The sequence below is a fragment of the Molothrus ater genome, chromosome 1 (assembly GCF_012460135.2).
Source record: "Molothrus ater isolate BHLD 08-10-18 breed brown headed cowbird chromosome 1, BPBGC_Mater_1.1, whole genome shotgun sequence".
NCBI lineage: Eukaryota > Metazoa > Chordata > Aves > Passeriformes > Icteridae > Molothrus > Molothrus ater.
The window spans coordinates 14,839,265-14,862,080 of record NC_050478.2 but is presented as its reverse complement, the minus strand read 5'-3'; the positions used below and the strand labels follow the sequence as shown (position 1 = coordinate 14,862,080).

At 39.1% G+C, this 22,816-nt stretch overlaps 1 protein-coding gene across 2 annotated transcripts in view; it reads right to left on the bottom strand.

Annotated features, from left to right (window-relative positions):
- ITGB1 (integrin subunit beta 1) overlaps positions 1-22,816 on the bottom strand; it is a 46,022-nt gene that overhangs the window by 15,703 nt on the left and 7,503 nt on the right. For both annotated transcript variants that reach the window (XM_036406494.2, XM_036406493.2), the window contains exons 2-9: positions 8,511-8,580; positions 8,181-8,266; positions 6,507-6,729; positions 4,363-4,533; positions 3,812-4,050; positions 2,449-2,604; positions 1,347-1,442; positions 497-586 (exon numbers count right to left, since the gene is read on the bottom strand). In XM_036406494.2, the coding sequence (XP_036262387.1) occupies positions 497-586; positions 1,347-1,442; positions 2,449-2,604; positions 3,812-4,050; positions 4,363-4,533; positions 6,507-6,729; positions 8,181-8,266; positions 8,511-8,580 (1,131 nt within the window). The remainder of the gene's footprint in view (positions 1-496; positions 587-1,346; positions 1,443-2,448; positions 2,605-3,811; positions 4,051-4,362; positions 4,534-6,506; positions 6,730-8,180; positions 8,267-8,510; positions 8,581-22,816) is intronic.

The window sequence follows — 22,816 nt, the reverse complement described above, 5'->3', positions numbered from 1 at the left end:
AGCCCAGGGCTGCCCAAAGTCACTCTGTGGTCACTCCTTCCCATGTCTGAGCTTGTTACAAGGTCAGGACAGGTTTCCACAGATGTTGGAGCCACTTGTTTACCCCATGTACTCCAAAGAAGAAGGGAGCCTCATTTACACACAATGCAGCAATGAAGAAAATATTGTGGGGCCAAACCCAGCAAAATGGCCTTTTTTGCTAACAGTTGGAAGAAGGTAAAAGTGAAGAAGCTGAAGAAACAGTGTAGGATTTGGTTGTGAATTTTATTTTTTGAAAGGGAAAACGAGGATGGTAAGTTTTCCTTGTAATGCCATTTAAAATAACTTTAGGAGTGTATCTTTATACTCTTACTGCCACAGAGGCTTAATGATTACAGTGTTTTACAGCAATAAATACACTTGTATTTATAGTGTAGAACACTAACTAATCCACCTCAGAGTCTCTGCTTGAAAAACTTACAAGCAAGAAAAATTAATACATAAAATCTGAACTTACATTGTATGCATCAATGATCAGCTGAATCACATTACTGGAATTTGAAGACAATGTTCCCACTGCTGATTTGGGTATCAGATTTTTCAGTTCCTTTCAATATTGACAAAAAAGAAGGAAAAGTACAGTCTTACTATCAAACAGAGTATAATTTGCAGTAAAAATGATGATATAATGCATTAGTGGATTAACTAGTCAGGTACTTCAGAAAATAAAGCTGTGTTGCAGTGATGAACACATTTTTGAGGTTATACACAGCCTTACTGGCACAAACTCTACATTTGGTAAGAGAAACTAAGCCTTGTACAAGCTGACCACAATCTCTCTTCAACCACACTTGGAATACATTAAAAATAGGCAGGCATAATTTTCCAACAAAAATTTGAATACAGTTTAAGAAAGAACCCCAAAACCAAAAAAACAGGTTAAAAGAAGGAAAAATATGCATGTCCTTTACGAAGTCATTTCCTATTGCACAATCACATCCAGCAGTTTAGTTAATTTTAAGCATGGGATATATAAATAGAACAAAAGAGACAAAATATGTTCTTTCATAAGTGTGTCCCCTGATTCAGTGTCCACACCCCCCTCAGCTATTTTGATGTAAAAACGTTCACAAAAATTAGAACTGCAAATGTTTTCTCCACTCAGTCATACCTATAAAGAGTAGCTAGGAGAAGGGGCACTTTCTCACTGGAAACTACACAGAGAATCAGCTTTGATTTGATGAAATAAAAAAAGCTTAATAATAAAGTATGTGGGTAGCAAAATATTACTTCTACGATCACTTACTTCCACAATTACTTTAATTTCAAGTAAGTCAATTTTAATGACTTCAGAGTAATTTCTTTACCTTATAGACTGCCTGAAACTCTTCAGTAACAGCAAAGATTGTCTGAATATTGTTCTCACTAAGTTTCTGTACCAGATGAGCAATAGAGGGATAATCCTAAAAAAGTCAAGCATAAAATTAAATTCAAATTTGAGACATGTTGCTAGAAAATAATCAAAAAGACTCTGACATCATAAATACAAATCATCTTTAGAAACATACACAGAACTTCTAACTCTGCATGTCACAGTTCTAAAGCAAAACAACCTCTGAAAACAAACAGGCACTGGTAAGATTTCATATATGTCTCATGAAGATAGGTGTTTCCTCACATGGACGTTATCACATTCTATGCCATACAAAAGGTTAAATCCTTAATCTCAATGTCCTTAGAAGATTATCTTCAGTCCCTCAAAACCACTACTTTTTGCACTGTTTCACAAAGAAATGGTGAAATAAAACTGAATTGATTTTAGGTTTTTGATTGTGCTATTTTCACTCCAAGTCAGGAATATATGAACACCCAAACTTGGTGAAGCTTATTGTGGTTACCCCACCTGGTAATTTTTTCTCTTTGCATTATTTGTCAGATCTCCCTTCCAATAAACCACGAATGCAATGTTAACCATACTCTCACCATAAACTTTGCATCAGAAGATTTCAGTCCTAAAAAAACATTCAAGCAGATATTTTACAGTATTTTTCACTAGTAAACTATTCTGAAAATGAATACTGGTGAAATAATAAACTCATGACACAACCATCAGTTTTCCAGTGGACATACAAGTCCAGCTTAGGAGCTGGACTCTATGACCCCTGTGCATCCTTTCCAAATCAGAATATTCTGTGATTCAGTGTAGCATACAGGACTATTAGTCATCAAAAAGGTTAAAATCCAGCAACATATAGTCATAGCATGAAAGCTGCCATTTCCTGAAATTTTCCAATTAAGACTAGATTAGTTCCTGCACATTTGCTTTAGTTTAAGTAAAATCACTTAATGTAAACAGATAAATTTTCTAAGACATAGTGGTCTGACACTATATCAGATGACCCAATAAGTTCTTTTGAGCTTAAGCATCATAAAGTATTCATTTCCCTAGAAGATGATATAATGACTTACGTAATAGTGGCTCATTGTGTACACATTATTTTCCAGATGACATTTCCCATCATTTGGCAGAACAATTCCACCAAGTTTACCATCTCCTGCAAAGTGGAATCCAGCATCCGTGGAAAACACCAATAGTCTTGTAACATTCCTCCAGCCAATTTGTTCCTTGGGAAAAACACAAGCATATTTTTGGTATTTTGTACCAATTTATTTTAAACCATTGGGAACCAACTCTTGCAAGAGAAGCACATGGAAAATTAGAGACTTAGGAGAAGTCACATTGCAGAAGTGTCACCCTGGAAAACATTAATTCATGTAAACCTTGGAAACACTTGTGCTTCATTTAATGTCTGCTCTAAAATATCTGCTGCAGATTTTTCATCAAAGGCAAAAAAGATTCTTTTTGAGATAGACCCTGTTCAGTTCTCAGTGGAGTATCTGAATAGTGACAGGGTTTAGAAATCAGGCTCCTCAGTGCCAGTTCCACTCCCATGCCATGAGCAGGCAGCCCCAGGATGCTGATGTGCAGCACTGCTGCAGTGCTGAGCTGCCCAGCATAAGACTCTGGAGAATCATCAGGCTTTGCCAACCTAGTGCAGATCTGCACCCAGCACAGTGCTTGCCAGAGGACTGGCTCACCAGCATCCTGGCTCACAACTGTTTAATTATGTAAATTGCCCTTTTCTATTTTTTAAAATTTATTCATAGAACTGAAGCCCTAGCTAATTTAATGAAAGAAGACCATGCAGAAGTGTCATATACTAACAGTTACAACCAAAAAACCCTAAAAGGCTTATGATAAACACTGCATTTTAAATCAAGACTCCAGATCATTTCAGAAGGTCTTGAATCCATTGATCAACAGCAAAAATAATATGGAAACAAAGCAATAAACTTGGGTATTGCTATTTTGGGAGTCCATTTTGTACAGGTGCATAGAACAGTCTGAAAAAATGACAGAAACAAGTAACCTTTAGGCCTTCAAAAGTAAGTAAAAAACCAGTTTTCCATCTACTTTGAGAAACTAGTAAAAGTCACAACACACCAAATTTCTGCAACCACAAGAAGCTTCCAGACCTTAAAAATAATCTGAGAATAATTGCTTACTCAGGATCTCATACATTTTAAAGCAGAACCTGAGTCTTCCTCTACAGCAAACTTTAAAAGCTGAGTCCCTATGTGCTGTGATCACAACCTCTGTTTGGCACCTTCACATTTCCCAGTTTCATTCACTCATTCAATTCTTCCTCACCTACCCTGTCTTGCTCACAGGAGGTGACATACTCAAATGTCAGCCACCATAAAACACTAAGGCTGCATTCAAACAATTTCATCTAAAAGAAAAGTAAAAAAAAAAAAAATACACACTTACCCCACAAACTGCAACCTGCATTATTGCATCAAATCCACCTTCAGGAGAATCTAAGTTCCCAGAAATATGCTGTTTACCTACAAGTTCATTGAACTTGTTTCCTTCACTGGTAAGGCTGAGCACATTTTTATAGCTAAATGGACTTGTACAGTTTTGGTCCCCTGTACAAGGATTTCTGAGTTTGGCTGGTGTTGTACTTATATAAGGCATCACAGTTTTCTCCACAAAAGAGCCAAAGCCTAAGAAAAGAACAACAAAATCCCTGTAAGTTGAAGAATGGGAGTCTCATTTCTCATTATCACACAACAGAATTCAAATGCATTATAGCTGAACTGACATCAGAAATAGCTCTTATACTTGTTCATGTCCCATCTTCTCCACCAATGCCAAATACTTTTACACTGTTCAACGGGTCCTGTGTATTAGAACATCTGCCATTATACTGCTAAACTGAAAAAAAAATACTCTTCATATACAATAATGTGAAAAACATCAGGAAGGAAACTTAGAAGAAAATTATTGTATTTTTAGAACAGGCAAATCTTTCTTACCAATCCGAAAGTCTGAAGTTATTTTTTCCATCTCTAACATCAGAGCCGTTCCGAGACTTTTCACATTCTCTAAATCATCTTTCATAGAATAGGAGAGGTCCATAAGATAATAAAGGTCAATGGGGTAGTCTTCAGCTCTCTTGAATTTTAATGAAAATGTCTGGGGTTCCCCTGTTTTGGAGATTAAACAACAAACAGAAACCATTAAAAATTCCATAACTGCGCTGGCAAGAAAAATGCCTTTCTAAGGAAAGGCTTGTAAATTCTTATGAAGGTTTTGAATTACTAAAAGTGAGTTATTAAGGTGAGTTATTTTTTTCTCCTGTTGACTGAAATGCTTAACAACAAATTATGATTAAAAAAATGTCAACAAGTGTTTCTTTCAGATGTTCAACTTTGTATTTCTGAGGTACTTTATCTCCCCACAGAAAAATTATCATGCCAAAACCCAAGCTTCTTATAATTGCTGCAATTTCAAATCTTCATACTTGCAGTCATTCTAACAAGGCTCCTGTAAGACCTAATGGCACAAATTTTCGACATCTATTTTCATCCAAGATTACTTCAATAATTCTCAAAAGTTAAAAACTACATTATTTTAATAGGTTTATAAAAGAAAAAATAATTCTGGATGGAATATTGCAAGTTACTTTGCATCTACCAAGCTCAGAGCACAGAAATGGCAGTGAGAGAACAGCAAGTTAGTATTTGTTGTGATTGTAAGCCCAAACCCTGCATTTACCTACAGAAGAATGTAGTCTCACTCTGATGCTGAAAGACAGTGCAGAAGGACTGCACACACATACCACACACCCCCTTTCCCAGAAACTGGAACAGTATTCTTTTGCCTATTTTATATGAAATATGGAATTAAATCAATAGGATTGCCCACTCCTCTGAGTCATTGAACTTAAATGGAGTATTGCTGCTACTTAAGTTTGCTTAAAAATTAGGAAACATTTACTTAACATCAGCAAATTAGTGAAGTGAGAAAAACATTACATGAGCAAGTCACACAGCTATGTAACATGGTTTTCACAAAAAAAAACCCCAAACAACAAAGGGGAGAAAAAGCCAGCACAAAAAATCTGTTTCAATTTTCCTTAGCTAGTATTTCAAAAAGCCTGCACAGAAAGCAAGTATCTCTCTGCAGTTCTCAGTCTGTCAGAGAACTAATACCAATGGAAGTGCTTACAAACATCTTTTGGGTAATTAGATTCTGGTTGCCCAGGTCCCTGCTATGTTCTGATGAAGAAACTTCTGTGTCAGCAGAGGAACAGTAATTTGGTTTGAAGCAAAAAAGTTCCCATTAGAAATAAATAGGAGCCATACCAAAATTGCAAAAAAAATTTCATTACTTTTCTCTCTACATCATGCTGAGCCTGCTTCACATCACCTTCCAATTATCACTGCAACTACCACCAAGCAGCTGACCCCAAGTACAAGCTCTTCTTCCAGTAAAACACAAGGCAGCTGCTCAATGTGTCTACAATACCTAGGAACTCTCCCTGAGGACAATCTCCATTGGGCTCAAGTGAGCCACCAGCCCTGCTCCTCCCCACCTCCCTCATTTGAACTAGATAAAGTTCTCTTTAGGGGCTAGAAATGCTACACAATTACTTTGTGTTTTCACTGCTGTGGTTCTGTGCCCACATCTTTAGCCTCTGGAAGGTATTTTACGTAGCAATCCAAAAATTGTGCTGCATAACTACAAAAGCACTTTGTTCAGACATGCACACTTCAGGAAACAGCAGAACTTCAAGCAAAAGGAAATGCTCCAGTAACTTGATGTTTTTGCTGACTCCTCTACTTTTATCCTACAGGCACACTGTAGAAAATCAACTACAAAATACTGAAAACAAAACAATTTTACCTTTCTGATATATCTAACAATCCATGTTGTATCAATTTTCTCCTAAATTCTATTGGGAAAATAGAGCAAGTGATAATATCTAATCTTCCCCAAAAATCAAACAGTATTTGGAGTACCCAAACATGTGGAGCTAACTGAATGGCTCTGCTATCATTCACATTATCTGAAAAACAGTCATTTCTGTAACAAAATGGTTACACATGCAAATCAAAAAATGAAGACGTGGAAGCGACAGAGAATCATCCCAAAACTGGAACGAAACTCTCCTTACCAACTCTTAGATGCAGTGATAATTTCTGTGGCTGGATCTGTGTAATGGCTTCTGGTTTCAGCTTCTCTGCAGCACCTTTCTTACGGTTTGTCACTTCTCTATTTTCGAGCACCTGTTTGCTGCCTCTGGGATTCTCTATATCTTCCATGGGGCAGCCTTTACTCTTCAGTGCTGCCAAGTCATCACACCGGGCAGATGTTGGCTCTCCTTCTTGCAAAAAGTCCTAGAAAACACAGCAAAAGTGCAAATTGTTATATTCTACCCACAACTGCTCTTTCTACAATGATCACATCTAATTTTTTTCCAAAGTTCAGTAATAAAACACACAGTCTTGAAATACATTAAATGATACTACATATATTCAATGACTACTATTTACCCCAGGAGTTTGCATCTACTTATACTTATCTGTGTATAAGATACAAGAGAGGAAAAAAATAAAGCCCAATGCCAACTCCATCAGAAGTGGGACATCTGTTTAAATTGGCTACTCTAGAAGTGACTATGAGTAGAAAAAACTTTCATTTTCACATAGTACCAACGTGAACCTACTCATACAGCCTGCTTTTAACATTCTTTCCTTTTTAATTAAGATTATATAAGTGTACCTTGGTACTCCACAACAAAGTAAAAGCTATATGCTGACAGAGCAGGGCAAAGACAGACAACTCTTATTTTGGGGAAATTCAATCTGAAAGCAACACCCGTAAGCAAAATCAATCCTTAACTTTGTTCTGAACAACAAATTATCATTACATCAAACCTTAAAAAAGCTATAACCTCAAATATAAATAAATAAGGCTTCTAATTGAGAAACTTGGTAGTTCTGATTCTGCTCCCTCCCTTAAAATATGCATATAAATAAATGTATACTAAAGCTTGTCAGTTTTTGGTGACACAGACCTCCAGGAAATCTGATAGCTCAAGGTGAAATTATAAAATCAATCAGTTTAATTAAATATTGCAAGTTTATAAGCTGGTTTGGGGAATAGTAAGTAGGCAATATATAGAAATAAAAATAAATTATCATCTAGCAAGAAAAAGGAAAATTTCTCAGTTTCAATAACAAACCAAAGAAGAGCTATAGAAAATATTTTCCTCTGTTTCTAACCTGAAGAAGACATGTCAGCATACGGTGGTTATATTTTATATTTTGCAGTTTCCTAAACTTAATTTTTCTTAACATACCCTTTTTGTTTCATAATGAAACAAACTAGCCACCCACACAAACCTATCTCTTACTCCTCAGGTCTATCAACAGAAAACTAAAATTTGAAAATCTTTCTTTTAGAAGAAAAATCCCCTTCAATCTCTTTCCCTACTCCACCTACATCTGTCTAAAATTAGCTCTAACTCTAATGTCACTGGAAGACTATAATTAAGCATACTCAGACAGATTCCACATTGGAGTAATTTTAAATAACTATGAGACTGCTTATAGGGTCTGTATACACTTAGGATTTAGAAAAGGAGAAGTAACATTGTGAAAAATGTTTATACTCAAATCAGAAAAATCACAGCATTTGATTTTTAAAGTCCAAATAAGTATCGAATTGAAGAACTACAGGAAATTACTATTAATGAAAACAGTCATTTCTATACGGGTAAAGTATTTACTAGAGTTTGAAACCAAGGGGAAAAACCAAACCATAAAAAGATTTTTGCAACACTTACTGTTTTTTTACACCAGCCACAGTTTGGTCCTGCTTGTATACATTCCCCACATGACTTTGCATTTGCTTTTATGCAGTCGCTTCCACCTAGTGAGGAACGCAAATCTGTCACTTCAGGTATAAAAAGGTGTTTTACAACAACAGCCTTTCACTTTGGTTCACTCTGGTTTTGTAAACTAAGTTCTAACTACAGGTTATTGACAAGAGATACGACTGACCTACTGCCATTAGCATTTGTCTAGTGAGGATATATTTATCCACATAAATAACTGCTAAACAGATACAGTTTTAAAGCAGCAATTAACTACTGCAGTGCAATCAAGTGCCTTACCTTGCTGGGCAAATCCATTCCATATCAAGCAACAGAGGACGCCAGCACATGTGAGCCATTTGAAATTAGTCTGGAAGACAAAACAGAAACCAAACTGGATGATTTACTCTAATGAGTAAGTGCAAAAAAGATAATTTCACGAAGCTGTGGACACACAACAGTGTTTCAGAGGAGACAAGGAACACGGAACGAATGCAAATCTAATTATCCTAGTTGTACCACTGGACAGCTTTGCCCTAATACAAACCATGTTTGTGGGCTACACTGTATTTAGAAGACATCAAACAGGGTAGCTTCTTAAATTATTTTGAAATGCTCTTCTGCTAAGTAAACCAGCAAGCTATGAGAAATTTGGAAACGTTGTTGACTTGGGAGGAAGAACCCAGACCAAATTTTTAACACGTTATAAAAAATATTTATGCTCTGAATGTTATCACAGAGAGGCTTCTAAATAAAGCTACCACAGTCCTACAGGACGGAAACAGAGCTTCTAGACTCACACCTCTGTTTTAAGATAAACACCAAAACATGTTTTTTACAAAACATTTTCTTCATAATCTTCAAAGGGCATTTTACAGATTTGCACTTTATCCAACAAACTAGAAATTTAATCTCAAAATATGCACCATAAGGCATCCCTGACTTAAAATCTACCCGTTTTTTCTTCTTTAGACAACAGAAAATTAATGGATACCACCCATATCAAAGAAAAAAAAAAATTGCTCAGTGCTGTAAGTACTAATGAAAGGATAAATTTTTCTAAATTGTTTCCTACCTTAATAGCAGGTAGTCAGCCAGGGTCAGTTGCCTTTTAAATTTTGATACTATTTTAAATTATATTTCTCTTTTATTCATTTTAAGAGTTCTGAGAACTTAGATGATAACGGCCAGTTTCCTTGAACACCCTAAAATGTTGCTGCTATTTAAAGCCTCTCCAGTCATCCTTGAAACAAAAGTATTCTTAATAACTTTTTGTCCTAAAAAATATCGTGCAGTATAGCCAAGGAAAGTGAATTTGGCAGAATCTCCTGAACAGAATATGTCATTTTTCTAGAAGAAGTACTGTTTTTTGTATAAATTAGCAACAAAGTAAGCAATGCTCAAATTAGTTCAGCAGTTGAGCTTTGGTTTTTGCACACTGAAACACAATTGTTAATTTGCACATCCAGCCAGACCTACCAGAGAAGGGATGGCCACTCCAAAATCTGATGGGGAAAATTTCAAACAGAAGCCAAACCTTTGCTAACAAATTGTATCCAACAACAGTATTAGATGGCTCATATTTTTCTGATAAATCATTTTGGCTCACTTTTCAGTGGATGCTATGCTGAGAGGACAGGCAGTGCAGTTTAGACACAGCAGAATTAAGAGAATATGCTTTTGAACTACTTTGATAGATGTTATGCATAAACACAAAAGAAATTAGGGGTTAAAAAGAGAGGAGAAAATTGAAGCATGACTTCTAGCTTACTTAACTTTTGAACACTACTTTCTGCATATACACAACTTGAATTTCTCTCTGCACACTGTTGCAAGTGACCAGTCCTTCATTCACAAAAACTCTCTTCCAGAACACTTTTATTAAGTCCCTTTCTAAGTAATCACCTAAATTCAACCTGTGCAACCACAAACCTTGATCAGAGGGAAAGTGACCCCAGGAATGTGAGCAGGTGGAAGACAGATGAAGGGACTGAACCAAGGCTTGGAAAGACAGTGGTTACATGGTTAGGAGCTCACCTACCAAACCAGGAGTCCGGACAGCAAGTCCTTACCAGATTGCTCAATTTTCAGGTTCTTCTTTCCTGGTTTTATGGTAGGTATGCTGTGTTCAGCAAACTTTGCTTCCCTCAAGTGAAAGGATATTTTGTTATTTGAGAAGCAGTTTTGCTTTTAGTACAGCCCAGAATGGGGTGGACTTATCAGTAAGAAAAAAGCCAAGCTGCTGGCACCAGATGAGCACCAACTTTTCTGTCAGCCTAGACAAGAAAACTACAAACAGTTCACCTTTTTAGGGCAGACTAAGAGTGGATGCAGAGCAAGTCCACACAGATTATATAAATAAGTCAGCAAAGATGTGACACAGTGCTAAAGCTATGATTAAGACCGTTTGGAAGACAAACGTTCCAGTGGAAGAGCATCCGCGTGATGAATGCAGCTCTGGGCACAGTGTCCCAGCACGGCTAACAAGGAAAATGTCCTTTCCCATATATGGCTGTGCCAATGCCTCTCCGCAGCGGCTCGCTTCCTCTGCCTCCCCAGCTGAACAGCTTTTCCAGCTCTCTTCCTCTGCCTCCCCAGCTGAACAGCTTTTCCAGCTCTCTTCCTCTGCCTCCCCAGCTGAACAGCTTTTCCAGCTGCCGAGGGCTGGGAAACGCGAGCACAGATCTGCTGATGGGACTCAGCTCTGACTGCTGCCCCATGCAAATGAAGCCATGCACGCCCTCGTCCTCCCACCCTCCTGCAGCTGCTGCAGCGCCGAATGCATTCCCTGCAAGTCCCAGCAGATTCTTCCATCAAGGAAATAAACCCAAACAAATCACTCCGAGCGCACCGGCTGGCCAAAGGAAGCCTTTGGAAACCCTTGGTGGAGCTACAAATGTCGTGTCAGTATTCAACCAGAGATGACTGCAACTGAATAAAACCGCAATTGTTACAATGAATTAATATTTTAATGCAACATTTAACTATTTTCTATTATACTTGTTCCACCCTTTCTAAAGCCTTTGTGAAAAATGCCAATCACTTGGTTTTTTTTTTTTTTATATTTTAAAAGTTTGATAGTAATAAAATGGTTATAAAAATAGTAATACAATTAGAGTAATAATAATTTGGACAATTTGAATTAGGACAATATGAGACAATAGAAACAAAGAGTTACGGACATCCAGGTACCTTTTTCTGGGCAGCAAAAGCCCGAAAAAGGACATCCGTTAACAAAGGATTAACCTTTAAAAACAACAGCCTGTTGCATATTCATACACTTCATACATGATGCATAAATTCCATTCAAACACAGGATTCTGTCTGGTCATCGTCAGCTTCTTCCTCTGAATCCTAACAGCACCATCGAGGCAGGAAGAAGTTCGTTTCTTCTCATAAGAGGGCCATAAATTCTTTTTCTCTGAAAGATTTAGGTGTCCTGTGGCTGCTATCTCGCTGCAAGTCCTTTCTTTAAAAAAAAGTATCCTACATAGCATTGTTTCTATTTTAACAATTTTTAAAACCTAAAACTATATTTAACACACTACTTAAGAGAATTAATACAGCAGTACTTTCTAACACAACACATATAATATTCATTTTAATATTTGCAAAAAGCCAATCATAAAATAATGCATTTTTCATACCTTGAAAAAGATTCCAGAATCCTTGAAAAAGGGTTTTTTTTCCACCCTGAAAAAAAGCAACTTAAAGCCAAGAGACTGAAATCTCTTTAATACTGTATCACCACTTGGATCCTTTCTAAAAGGCTGCAAATGGTGTGCTGTTGAAAAACTGATTTTAAAATTATTTCTGCACATTTGTGAACCATACTCTGTTTTTGTTAAATATTTTAGGAAAACAAACATGGACATGATCTTAAACGTTTAGATTCAATGCTTTCCAAGTTGTTGTTTTTTTTTACTGTCTTGACAAACTAATGCTTGAAGAAAATTTTTTATTTATAAAATCAGCTTTGATGGAAATTTCTAGAGCTTTTAATTTGAAATTACTCATTAAGTGACAACAGAAAGAAGGAAGGATTATTTCTCCATAGAATTTTGAATTTGTAAATTAAGTATTTAGAACCGTCACATTCTGCTAATCATCAAAATATTTAGAAACTGACTACTCCACAGTACCAAAGCTTTAAATTTATTTATTAGAATGGCAATATCATCCCTCCAGAAAATTAACTGGGCAAATAGGATCAAGGAAGAAAGGTAAGAGTTATACACACATTTATTCTTTTGAAATTAAATACTGATGGCTACACTGCTCTCCTCTCATCACTCCCCAGCTCAGCACAGGCCACAGTTTATACAGATATTAAGCTAATATTAACAATGACGTGTTGGGCTCCTGCAGGATTATTCCCTTCAGCTGAGCTGCTCTTCTCACCCAGTAATGCAGAACCCACCAAGCTGATGGCAAGCACAGGAAAACACTCCATGGCATCTGCCCCTACTGCATTCTGAACTCTGCCTCAGTGCAAAGCTTTCCACTGAAACATGCAACCAGAGCACGGGGGAAACATTTCAGTGCGCAGCAGGAGCTGAGCTGTCGTGCAAACAAGCACCTTTTTAAAGCAGTATCCAGACAGCCACCTGACTCATAGCCCCACACACCACTCTAACTGCACTTAGAAACCTAGAAATGAATACACAACTCACACTTCTGGACTTGACTCGTGCTTCCCTCAGCCTGACACCTCTTAGCACGAGCTGTATTTTCACGGGTTTAAATCTCAGTTCAGAAATGCTGCACGGAATTGATTCCTCCTGGAGCTGATGTTACATTTACAGCCTCTTTCATGTAGTGCAAGGATGGAAAGTCACTGAAGAGAGCTGTCCCATTCTCCTTGCTGATTATTCCCTCTTGTTAGTCAACCTCCTGGCTGATTACTCTTGCTGCTTTCCTTTTTGATCAATGCCAGCATTACTGTGGCCACCAGGACAGCTGGAACAAGAAAAGATCTGTCTGAAACTAATCCAACAAAGAAAGTGTCTTGTTCCTTCCACCTGGCTACAAAATCACTTATCCTGGTGTGGCAGAAGTGGTGAGATGATGATGGAGAAAAACAGAACTTGGAGGGGACAGGGATGCAAAAGCTCCTGCTGCTCAGCCAGAGCCAGTGGTTGTGTGCTGGACTACACTGGTCACACAGCCAAGCCCCCACCCCCAGCATCAAGGCTCTGGTTAAAAAAGGAGCAGGAAGAGACAAGTTTCTAAAATAAGCAGAATGAAATAGTCTCTGGGGATGCCTGTTTCAGAACTTGATGGCTACCCTGCGAAAACAGTTCCTTCTTCCCTCCCTCCAGAAGGTTTTCTAGCATTAGCTGAGGGCCATGCTTTTCAGTGTGAATTTTATTGACTGGCAAAATGAATCCCATTGATATTTCTGAAAAAAAAAAGTGGGGGGAAAAGAAGGGACTGAAGAACCAAACAAACTTAGTGACACGGGACAGCAATTAGAGACGACAAACCTCTAGCAATGACCTCAAATACTTTTGACAACAGAACTCCCTCAACAGATGTCATTAATTACAATCCCCAAGTTGCCTGCACATGAAACAACTCTAAACATATCTGCTTGTACAACTATTCACTGTAAAGAAGCAATTCACTATAAAAGAAAGCACTAAAATGGCATCTTGCTGTTCTGTTTTGAGAGAGGCATATTACTAAGTCACCTGTAAAAAAAAAAAAAGTTTTACACTAAGGAGTTACTTGAGTTACTTTTGATTAAAGCTTTCAATAGCTTTAATCAAGAACTATTGAAAGCTATTTATGGGTATAGCTTTTTCCACAAATCTTAAATTGGTAATTCTTTATTTTCTGACCTTCACAGCTATGTTATTTACTTAATCAGTGTTACTGTGATAGTATAGTCAGAATACACCACATAGTAAATTCCAGGACCACCATTAAGAAACTACGTGATGCATTCTTCATTAAACAGGCAGAGATTTGGGATAAACACTGGTGCTTGAGTTGCTGGCAATTTTAATCAAAGAACCCAATCCTAAACTCAGCCTACAAAACTATTTGTTCCCTGGATGCAGACCAGCCTTGTGATGGCTGCCCTTCACAGAGGTCCAGCTCCTGACCTTGCATCATGACAGATGAACTAGCACAGCATCCCCATGTAGGGAAAGTGAATTTGATGGGAAAAGTCAAGATGGACAACAGAAGTGCAGTCCCCAGAGCAGGGCTTTGCAACACACCAATCCAAATGGGAATGCTCTAAGTAAGCCTTCCTTCAACAGCCTATCTACCAGCCTAACACCATGGCTCAAGACTACAATGTTCCTTCTGCCCCTGGTAACTTTACAGGCATGAACGCAGCAGGTTTTGAACTGCTTGCAGTAATGTGGAAAGAATGGGATGTTATCACAGACTGAAGTGCAAAATAAAAAATTCTTTAGCACTGAAATAACTTTTACACAAAAAGTTCAGCACATCAGGACTGCTTACTCAAAATGTTTCCTGAGAAAACTTTAAGGCATACCACTTCAGCTACTGTGATGCTACAGCATAAAAGAATCAACAGTATTTCACATTTGACTTAACTTCTGTTGGTTATTTCTAAGTTAATGGAATAAAACAAGTCTCCAAATACTCACGAGAATCACTTCTATAACCACTGTTTTATATATTTAAATAATATATAGTATACTAGTTAAGACTTAACTTTCAATTATAAGAGAGTTAAAATCTACAGAAAACTGATTTTCTGCTTAGGTTAGGGAGACCGGCTCCTCCATTCCAGCATGGTTCTGTAAGGTCACCTGCCACAATTAGTGTATGTCACTGTTAGTTCAGAAGATTCCCCTCCAGGGTTGGGAGTCCAAAAAGAGATGAGAATACACATTTGTGCATGCCCACACCATGAGAAAAGATACCACAATTGTACAAGTTTGACATCGAAACTCCTGTGCCGCACCCTGTGCCCAGTAAGGCAGGCAAACACCAAGAGTAATGCAACTGCCAAGACTCTGAGTTACACTACATTACTACCCACAGTTGATTCATACAGCTCTAAAAAATTTCCCACAAGATCAAGTAGCTTAAAATTCATCAAAAAAGACTGAATGCAGTGGGAAAAATCAGTAGGTGTTAGGTTCTAAAATACGCTTGTGTCTTTTGCTGAAACCCCAGCATGGGCACCTACAACACATGGCCTCTTCAGCAGAATAAATGAAAATGTTCATGTACAAGTACGAGCAGGCTGGCCACAGCTCATGAGAACAGAGCTGGAAGACTGTTCATGGTATCATCTTGTGTCCCCAGAGTATGGGGTGTTTGTTAGTTTATACAGGACACAGCTGCTTCAAGACTGAACCACTAACTTCACAAGCACTCACATGGTTTGACCGATTATTGCTTTTACATAGAATTTGCTCATGTTTGTTTCTGGGTTTCACAGAAGCTCTCAACTTTCTGACAGTTCTAAATAATGGAATGAAAAGCAACTGGGTATTTTTATGCAAATTAATTTTTGGTTTTGATTTGAATTATGGAATGGAAACAAATCTGCCCAAGTTAGGTGCCTGACTGCACGGAATTGTGGGGAAGGTTTTTCTTGATGGAAGACATAAATTTCATCTATAATCAGAAAAAATACAGGTAGAGGTTTCAGAACAACTGTAGATGATAAAGTTTTCGGGTATCTGACATCTCTGCACAATGAGAAAGATAAAATGCAGTAGATCCAGTTGGGACATAACAGAAGGTGGTAATGGCTCCCAGATATTTTACAGTATTGTAGCATTCACAGGAAGTAAGGTAAATGAGCTCCAGTCCCTCCTCAGCCCCAGAGGGTTTGCATTCCCATTTTCTGGGAATGCTCTATCATCCTACAGGATATACTAGTATGAGCTTTAATTAAACCTTTGTTCTGCTACACAGAACAAAAGGCACAGAGACAGAAAAACTGGTAGTTTTGTCTCTAGCTTACCTACTGAAGGGCTCATATAGCAGGAGCTAGATGAAAAGGGGTAAGTGGGGTTCCAGTTACTGTTCCCTGTAATATTTACAGATTTACAGCATATTGTCCATGAGAAAAAACAGACACTTGGGTTCATAATCTGAAGTACAAATTCTCACCAAATGCTCTTCCCTGAAGGAAACTGAAGGGAAACAGATGTATATTCACACTCAGACACGTAAGAGAGCCTCAACTGCAAACCTCCTGTGCTGTGGATGATCACTCGTCTGACCTGTGCATGCTGGGCTGAAATCCCTCTCTACTTGCAGACCTGACCAATCCAAACTATACAGACTTCTCTAGGGACTTACATTAAAAATGAATACAAGGAGCTAAATACAAGGAACCAAAGATGGCCAGGGAACTTCTAGAAAGCCAGAAAAACCTACAGAATATAGACTTTTATGGAACATAGCAAACCTATAAAGGCAGGGTAAATTACATACCATGCCTGATTTCATTCTATTTCTGTATGTGTTTCACTGTATTTCTGTGTTTTCACTAGCAAAATCTATTGACAATTTCTCTTAATGACAAACTCCTGCAATTGGCTGCACACCTAAGTAATACTCATCACAAGAAAAACAAGTGCCATAGCAAATTGTAAAGAAGACTATTGCTACTAAAGCCCACTCAATTTATTCACAGAATATTCTGAGATGGAAGGGACACACAAGGATCACTGAAGTCCAACTCCTGGCCCTGCAAAGGACAGTCCCAAGAATCACACCACGATTTGTCTTTTCATTAAATATCTCTATTTCAGAACCCACACATGTCAGAATTTCATGCTGACAGAAGGTAAAAGAACAGGAAAAAGATGCACAGAGGCAACTTGAAGATGCAGCTACTGACAAAGAGCCTTCATCTTTCTAGTCAGCAAACCCCAAGTGCAACCTTGATCTCTTCCCTTTGTTCTCAGGCTTTTTGGAGAGCACTGTAGTGCAGGCAGGATTAACACTGGTTACTCAGCACCACTTTTGAAGGAAGAACCTTTCTTCAAACAGTGTGTGTACACACTGCCATGCACAGACAGCTTGTAACTCATGACTAGATCTTCACAGTACTACCATACCACAAATCATTACTAATTTAAGAACACTGCTTTGCTGTATTAACCATCCTTGTCCCTGGCTTGGTTTGTATGCACATGAAGAGATGATTTGTATAACACTTTCTTGACCTGTTGAATCATAATTTGAAGCCAAGATTCCACAGTTCAGGAGTTACTCTGGAAAGCATCTCAATGCTTGAAAGACAGGTAGTACTTTGACACAGCTCACAAGAACAAGCAACCTGTGCATGATGACCACATATATGAAACAGTTCAAGAGCCAAGTCAGGTACTCTTTCTCACAAAAATGTTCCTTTTTATTTAAATATTTTTATCAGGCAAGTATCAATGAACTGCAATTTACAGCATGAACTCTGACAGCTGTATTTTGGAAAACTAGACTAACAAAGCAGGTGTATGGTGCTTAAAGTTCAACACTAAATTAGGAGAGAAATACAACTCTGCATGCTGTCCAGCAGAGCACTCAGACTTGCAACTACAGCTCATTAAAACGTCAGCAATGTGCTTTACATGTTGATTACCTATGGCTTATACCTAGTTTAAGCTATAACAATTACATCTCTGACAATCCAGTCTGCAACTACAACTTCCTCTACACTTCTTAAACTGTTGTGCCTATGAAACCCTGCGTTGTTGCATCCTGCCCACAGAACCTGAGGATTCATACAAGGATACAATGAAGCTCTTTGAATTTTAGGAAAGGAAAAAACAATGTCCTGTGCTGCTTATGCTGGTGTGCAAGCACCCTGCAAAGGCAGCAACTCTCCAAGCCTAAACCACTAAAACACACCAAGCCTATTGCTACTTTTTTTTTGCTTTTTATTGCTGTGGTTTAAAGTGTTTGCTACACCTACAGAACCTCTATACATGCACAGCTAGAAACTTTCCTCTTTAAGGATAAATATACAGCGTGGATATGCACCAATAACAAATATATGTCATTTTTTTCTCATTAGAACTGTCACTGTCAAAAATATCCCTTTTCCATACTCTTTCAAACATAAGCTTCCAATAGTTCATCACAAGTTTACTGACTCAAATCATGTTGTCTCCAGAAATTTATAAAAATTATCACCATACTCAATCTTGCTGTTGTCAGTAGGCATTTTTCTGTAACAAATATTTCAGGATTTTCATTACTACAAGCATCTCTTCACACAACTGTGATTAAAACAGAATTTAAAAAAATCTGTTGTTTCAGTACTTTTCAAATGCTTTTAGAACCATGAGTTGTTTTTGACATAACTTAATTTTCACTCTAGTAAATATAATTTTTTTGGTGGGAGAAAGTGTGAACTGGATACTTAACTTGTTTACATAGCTTTTTCCAGCCTACAAGACTTCTTGGCTACATTTAGCATTTCCATCACAGACAGATTACAATCAAGAATGCCACATAATGATTTAAGCCATTCTAGTAGAAAACATGGGGGTCTGTTCCATGTGGTATATTAAATTCCTGCATACTCTGCACCACTTACTACTCCCATAAAGACACTATTTAATTTTGTGCAACTTAAACCTCGCATTTATCCACACGGGGAAACGAAAAGTTTAGTTAAGCATATCAATATAGCTCTTACACAGCTGACTGTAACTGATGCTTCCGAGGCTGTACTGCCTCCATGACTATCACAACATCTGGTTAAACTTACTTTAATCCAAGCTTTTCTGTTAAAGTAAAAGCAGAACAGAGGCAAGTATGTTCTTAGGTAAAAAGCTAGAGAATTTCAATACATGCAGTGTCTCACTCATCTATGTCTTTAAGAAAAAACAATTGCAAATGTGCTGCCGGCTATTGCTGCGGGTACTGCAGGAAGCCAGCAGCTGGCACACCACAAAGAACACTCAGCGGAAACTCGTCTGTCGTTACACGGCAGAGTTCACCCACCAGGAGCTATCATTAACACCCAGGGTACAGTTTCAGAGGCCAAAACCCAGATGAAAGCAAACTGCAGCTGAAAGAATCAGCAGTGCTGCAGCATCTCCACAACAGCAACCTCTGACCCTTTGCTAACAACTCAGGGACCTCCCCCACCTCTATCCAAGCCAGCTCCTCTTGGACCTTGGGCCATCCCTTTCGCCTGTGTGTCAAATGGCACTTTCTGTAAGCCTCAGTGAAAACCAGACCTCCACACGGACAGAGGAGTGCTGAGGAAACAGCTTCTAAGAAGGGGCAGGTGGCTGTCAGGCTGACTGCCCTTCAAAATTACACTGGGCTCTCTGCTGCTGAATCAGCCTAAATTCAGGCTGTCGCAGGCCAACCACCCTAAGCTGATCTTGGATAAATTGTTTATAAATGCTCTGCAACACAGCCAGCTGGTTTGGGGAACTATTCTGATTTTATTTTTACAGGTTATCAGAATAAATTAGTTGGCTGAAAAAATTAACAGAAGCAAAGAACAAAACAATGAAGGATTTTAGGTTTGTTGTTTATTCATATTTCAGTTCAGAATTTGAATAGCAAGCACATAAAATAATGTTTACAGATAATATTCAAATATTTAACATCAACTTTTTAAAAAGATTCACTATTCAAACACAATTAGAATGAGACTTGTACTGGAACAACTTGTCCTCAACATTCTTAATGCCAGTGTCCACAAAAATGATCATGTAGAAACAATAAAAAATTGGTCATCCCACAGAACTACATACAGCCTTACTAATCTGTATCTATGAGATTTTGAATATAATTTAATCCTATATATATTTGATTTTGAATATAATTTAATCCTATATATATTTAATTTTTCATATGTATGTTATTGTCACGTTTTGACACTGCCACAATGCCAGTGCCCCCATGAGAATACTCTCTCCCTGGTTTCTGCTGTGAGATGTGACCGGGAATAAGCAAAGCAGGCTCCCACTTAGGGAGAAAAAATTTATTAACTACAAGGGAAAGAAAAAAAAAAAGAAACACACAAGGAAAATGAAAACTTCACAAATACATCTCCTCCTCCTCCCCACCAAATTCCCAATACACTACATCCCCCAAATCATCAACTCTTGGTCTGGCACCACCCTTCAGAATACTCAATCCTCAGTTCATCAAGAGGAGAAAGAGTCCTTCTTGTGCCAATGGTGACCTCTTCCTTCATGTCCAGTGCTCTCAACACTAAACACAGACCAGAGCTGCTTCTAGGGTCGACTTTTAAGGATGCCTCGTCCCACTCCAAAAAGGCACAGTCTCAACTTTGGGACATCTGTCCCCCCCATATTTTTCACCCCCTGGGGCCGAGGGTTACCCACACCGAACCCTCTTGGTCCTGAGGCATTGCCTCCCCCTGGAATGCAGTCCCTGTATCACAAGGAAACATGGCTCTGTCCATGGCTACACAAAGAGTCCAGCATAAGCTACTCCATCATCTCTTCCACACGAGTTCTTCTCTATTTCTCTCTGTGGCCCATTTCCTCTTATCTCATCTCTATCTCTCTTCTCATTCAGCTCCAGGAGGATTAGCATTTGTAAGGTTTCCATCATCCAAGAAAAGGGTTAAAAATCTGAGGCTCTGTCTGTCCAGAACTCCCACGGCTGCCCAGCTGGGCACCTTCTTGCCACCCTCCCTTCTCCTTCTCGGCCGGGCACTATTAAATTTCAAGGTGGCACAAGCACAGGCACAGGCTCTCTCTCTGCCTCTCCTGGGGCAGGGTGGCTGCCCGATGGCTGTCAGTGCTCCTCCACCCTTCCATCCTGCAGGGGCCTTCCCCTCCCTCTTGTCCAGGGCCCGGCCTACCCCACCCGGCCGCATGGCTGCCCCTGGGCCTACCTCACCCGGCCCCATGGCTGCCCCTGGGCCTACCCCACCCGGCCCCATGGCTGCCCCTGGGCCTACCTCACCCGGCCCCATGGCTGCCCCTGGGCCTACCTCACCCGGCCCCATGGCTGCCCCTGGGCCTACCTCACCCGGCCCCATGGCTGCCCCTGGGCCTACCTCACCCGGCCCCATGGCTGCCCCTGGGCCTACCTCACCCGGCCCCACGGCTGCCCCTGCCCCGCCCAGCCCGCAGCCGGGCAGGGGAGCTCTGAACCTTTCACTGACCAGAACCCAAGAGAGGCTCCCAGGGGAGAGCCCTGCTTTAACCCCATGTGCTCAGAGGCGGATCCAATGTCCCAATGGCCACATTAGGTGCCAATATTAAAATCTGAACACCCATTGGCCTGACCACAGCATCCCAGAAAACAAATTTCCTGTCAAACCACCACAGTTATATATTTTTGTGAACATAATTAATGATGATTATTAATTCAATGGCAGTGATAAAAGGCTAGGCAGAAGCACAAACTGAAACAAACAGTGGACTTTATCCAGATTTTGATGCAAATTTGAGCACTTGCAAAAAGCTCATCAATCTCAGGAAAAAAAAATAACTTCAACCTTAAAAGACTTTTTAATAGAAAAATCAAAACCACCCAGACTCATCACAAAGTACTCCATAAAAAGCAGTTCTGGCCAGAACAATCTGCCTATTCATACACTTTTGCTGCTTTCCAGAGCAGATTTTAAGCCTGGAGTCCACAAGCTGCTTCTAAGAGCACTGCAAAAGATAGTAAAAGGTGAGATTTCTCATGGTAGCCAAGTACATCAACCAGTTTGCTACTAGAGAACTCAGGAGACAGCTGAACTTCTCCAGACCCTAAAATTCCACACTGTGCACCCTTCATCTCTCTGGTGCCAACTATGGATGATACTTTTGCCCCTTAGCTGAGCCAGTGGAACAAGCTGAGCAATAACACCTTGCTGAGTGATTTCTCACCTGATCTAGCAAGTTAACATGGTTTACTCAAGTCAGAAGAGCACTGAAGCAGGCACGAGCAGATGCTGTGAGTTTCCAGAGCAGTTTATGCCAACTTATCTCTGGACTGCCACAGTGGCAGAGATCTCTCTGCCACTCTCTCTATGAGTTGCACGCTTTCCCCTTCCTCCCCTGGCTCTAAAGCACGTCCCTTGCAATGCATGTGATCTCCCAGCTGCAACAACTGACCTAGCTGAAAATGAATTTTTGGCCAAGCTGTTTTTCAGCCAGAACAGTTATTTCAATAACTCAATGTACAGCCCTATACCTTCCACCGCTGATGCAAGGAGGATGGCTAAACTGCACAGCTAGAGGCAGGAGGGACAGTTGAGACCTAGCGCTGGTATAAATTGCTGCAGAACCACATTCCTATGAAAATTAAACACAATTTTGGTTGAATTCATGGTTCAAAAGCCAATGGAACATTTTACAAAATATGAAATTCAAAGATATTTGAAAAGCAGTTGTCTGCTGCAGAGTTTTGAGTTATCACTAATGAGTGAGTTTTTTTTTTTAAACTCTGCAGTGACACAGCATTAAAATTGCTTCCAGCTACAACACATGTTAACCAAATTAATACAGATACTCTTCATTTAGAAAATGAAACTTCATTGTGAATTATGCACCAAAAAGAGGCAGTATTTGTGCAAACTCTTTTATTACTATCCAAACCAGACAGCTGGCAATGGCAAAAATGCTGGCAGTAATCTTACACAGTATAGCTACTCCTTAAAGCTGAAG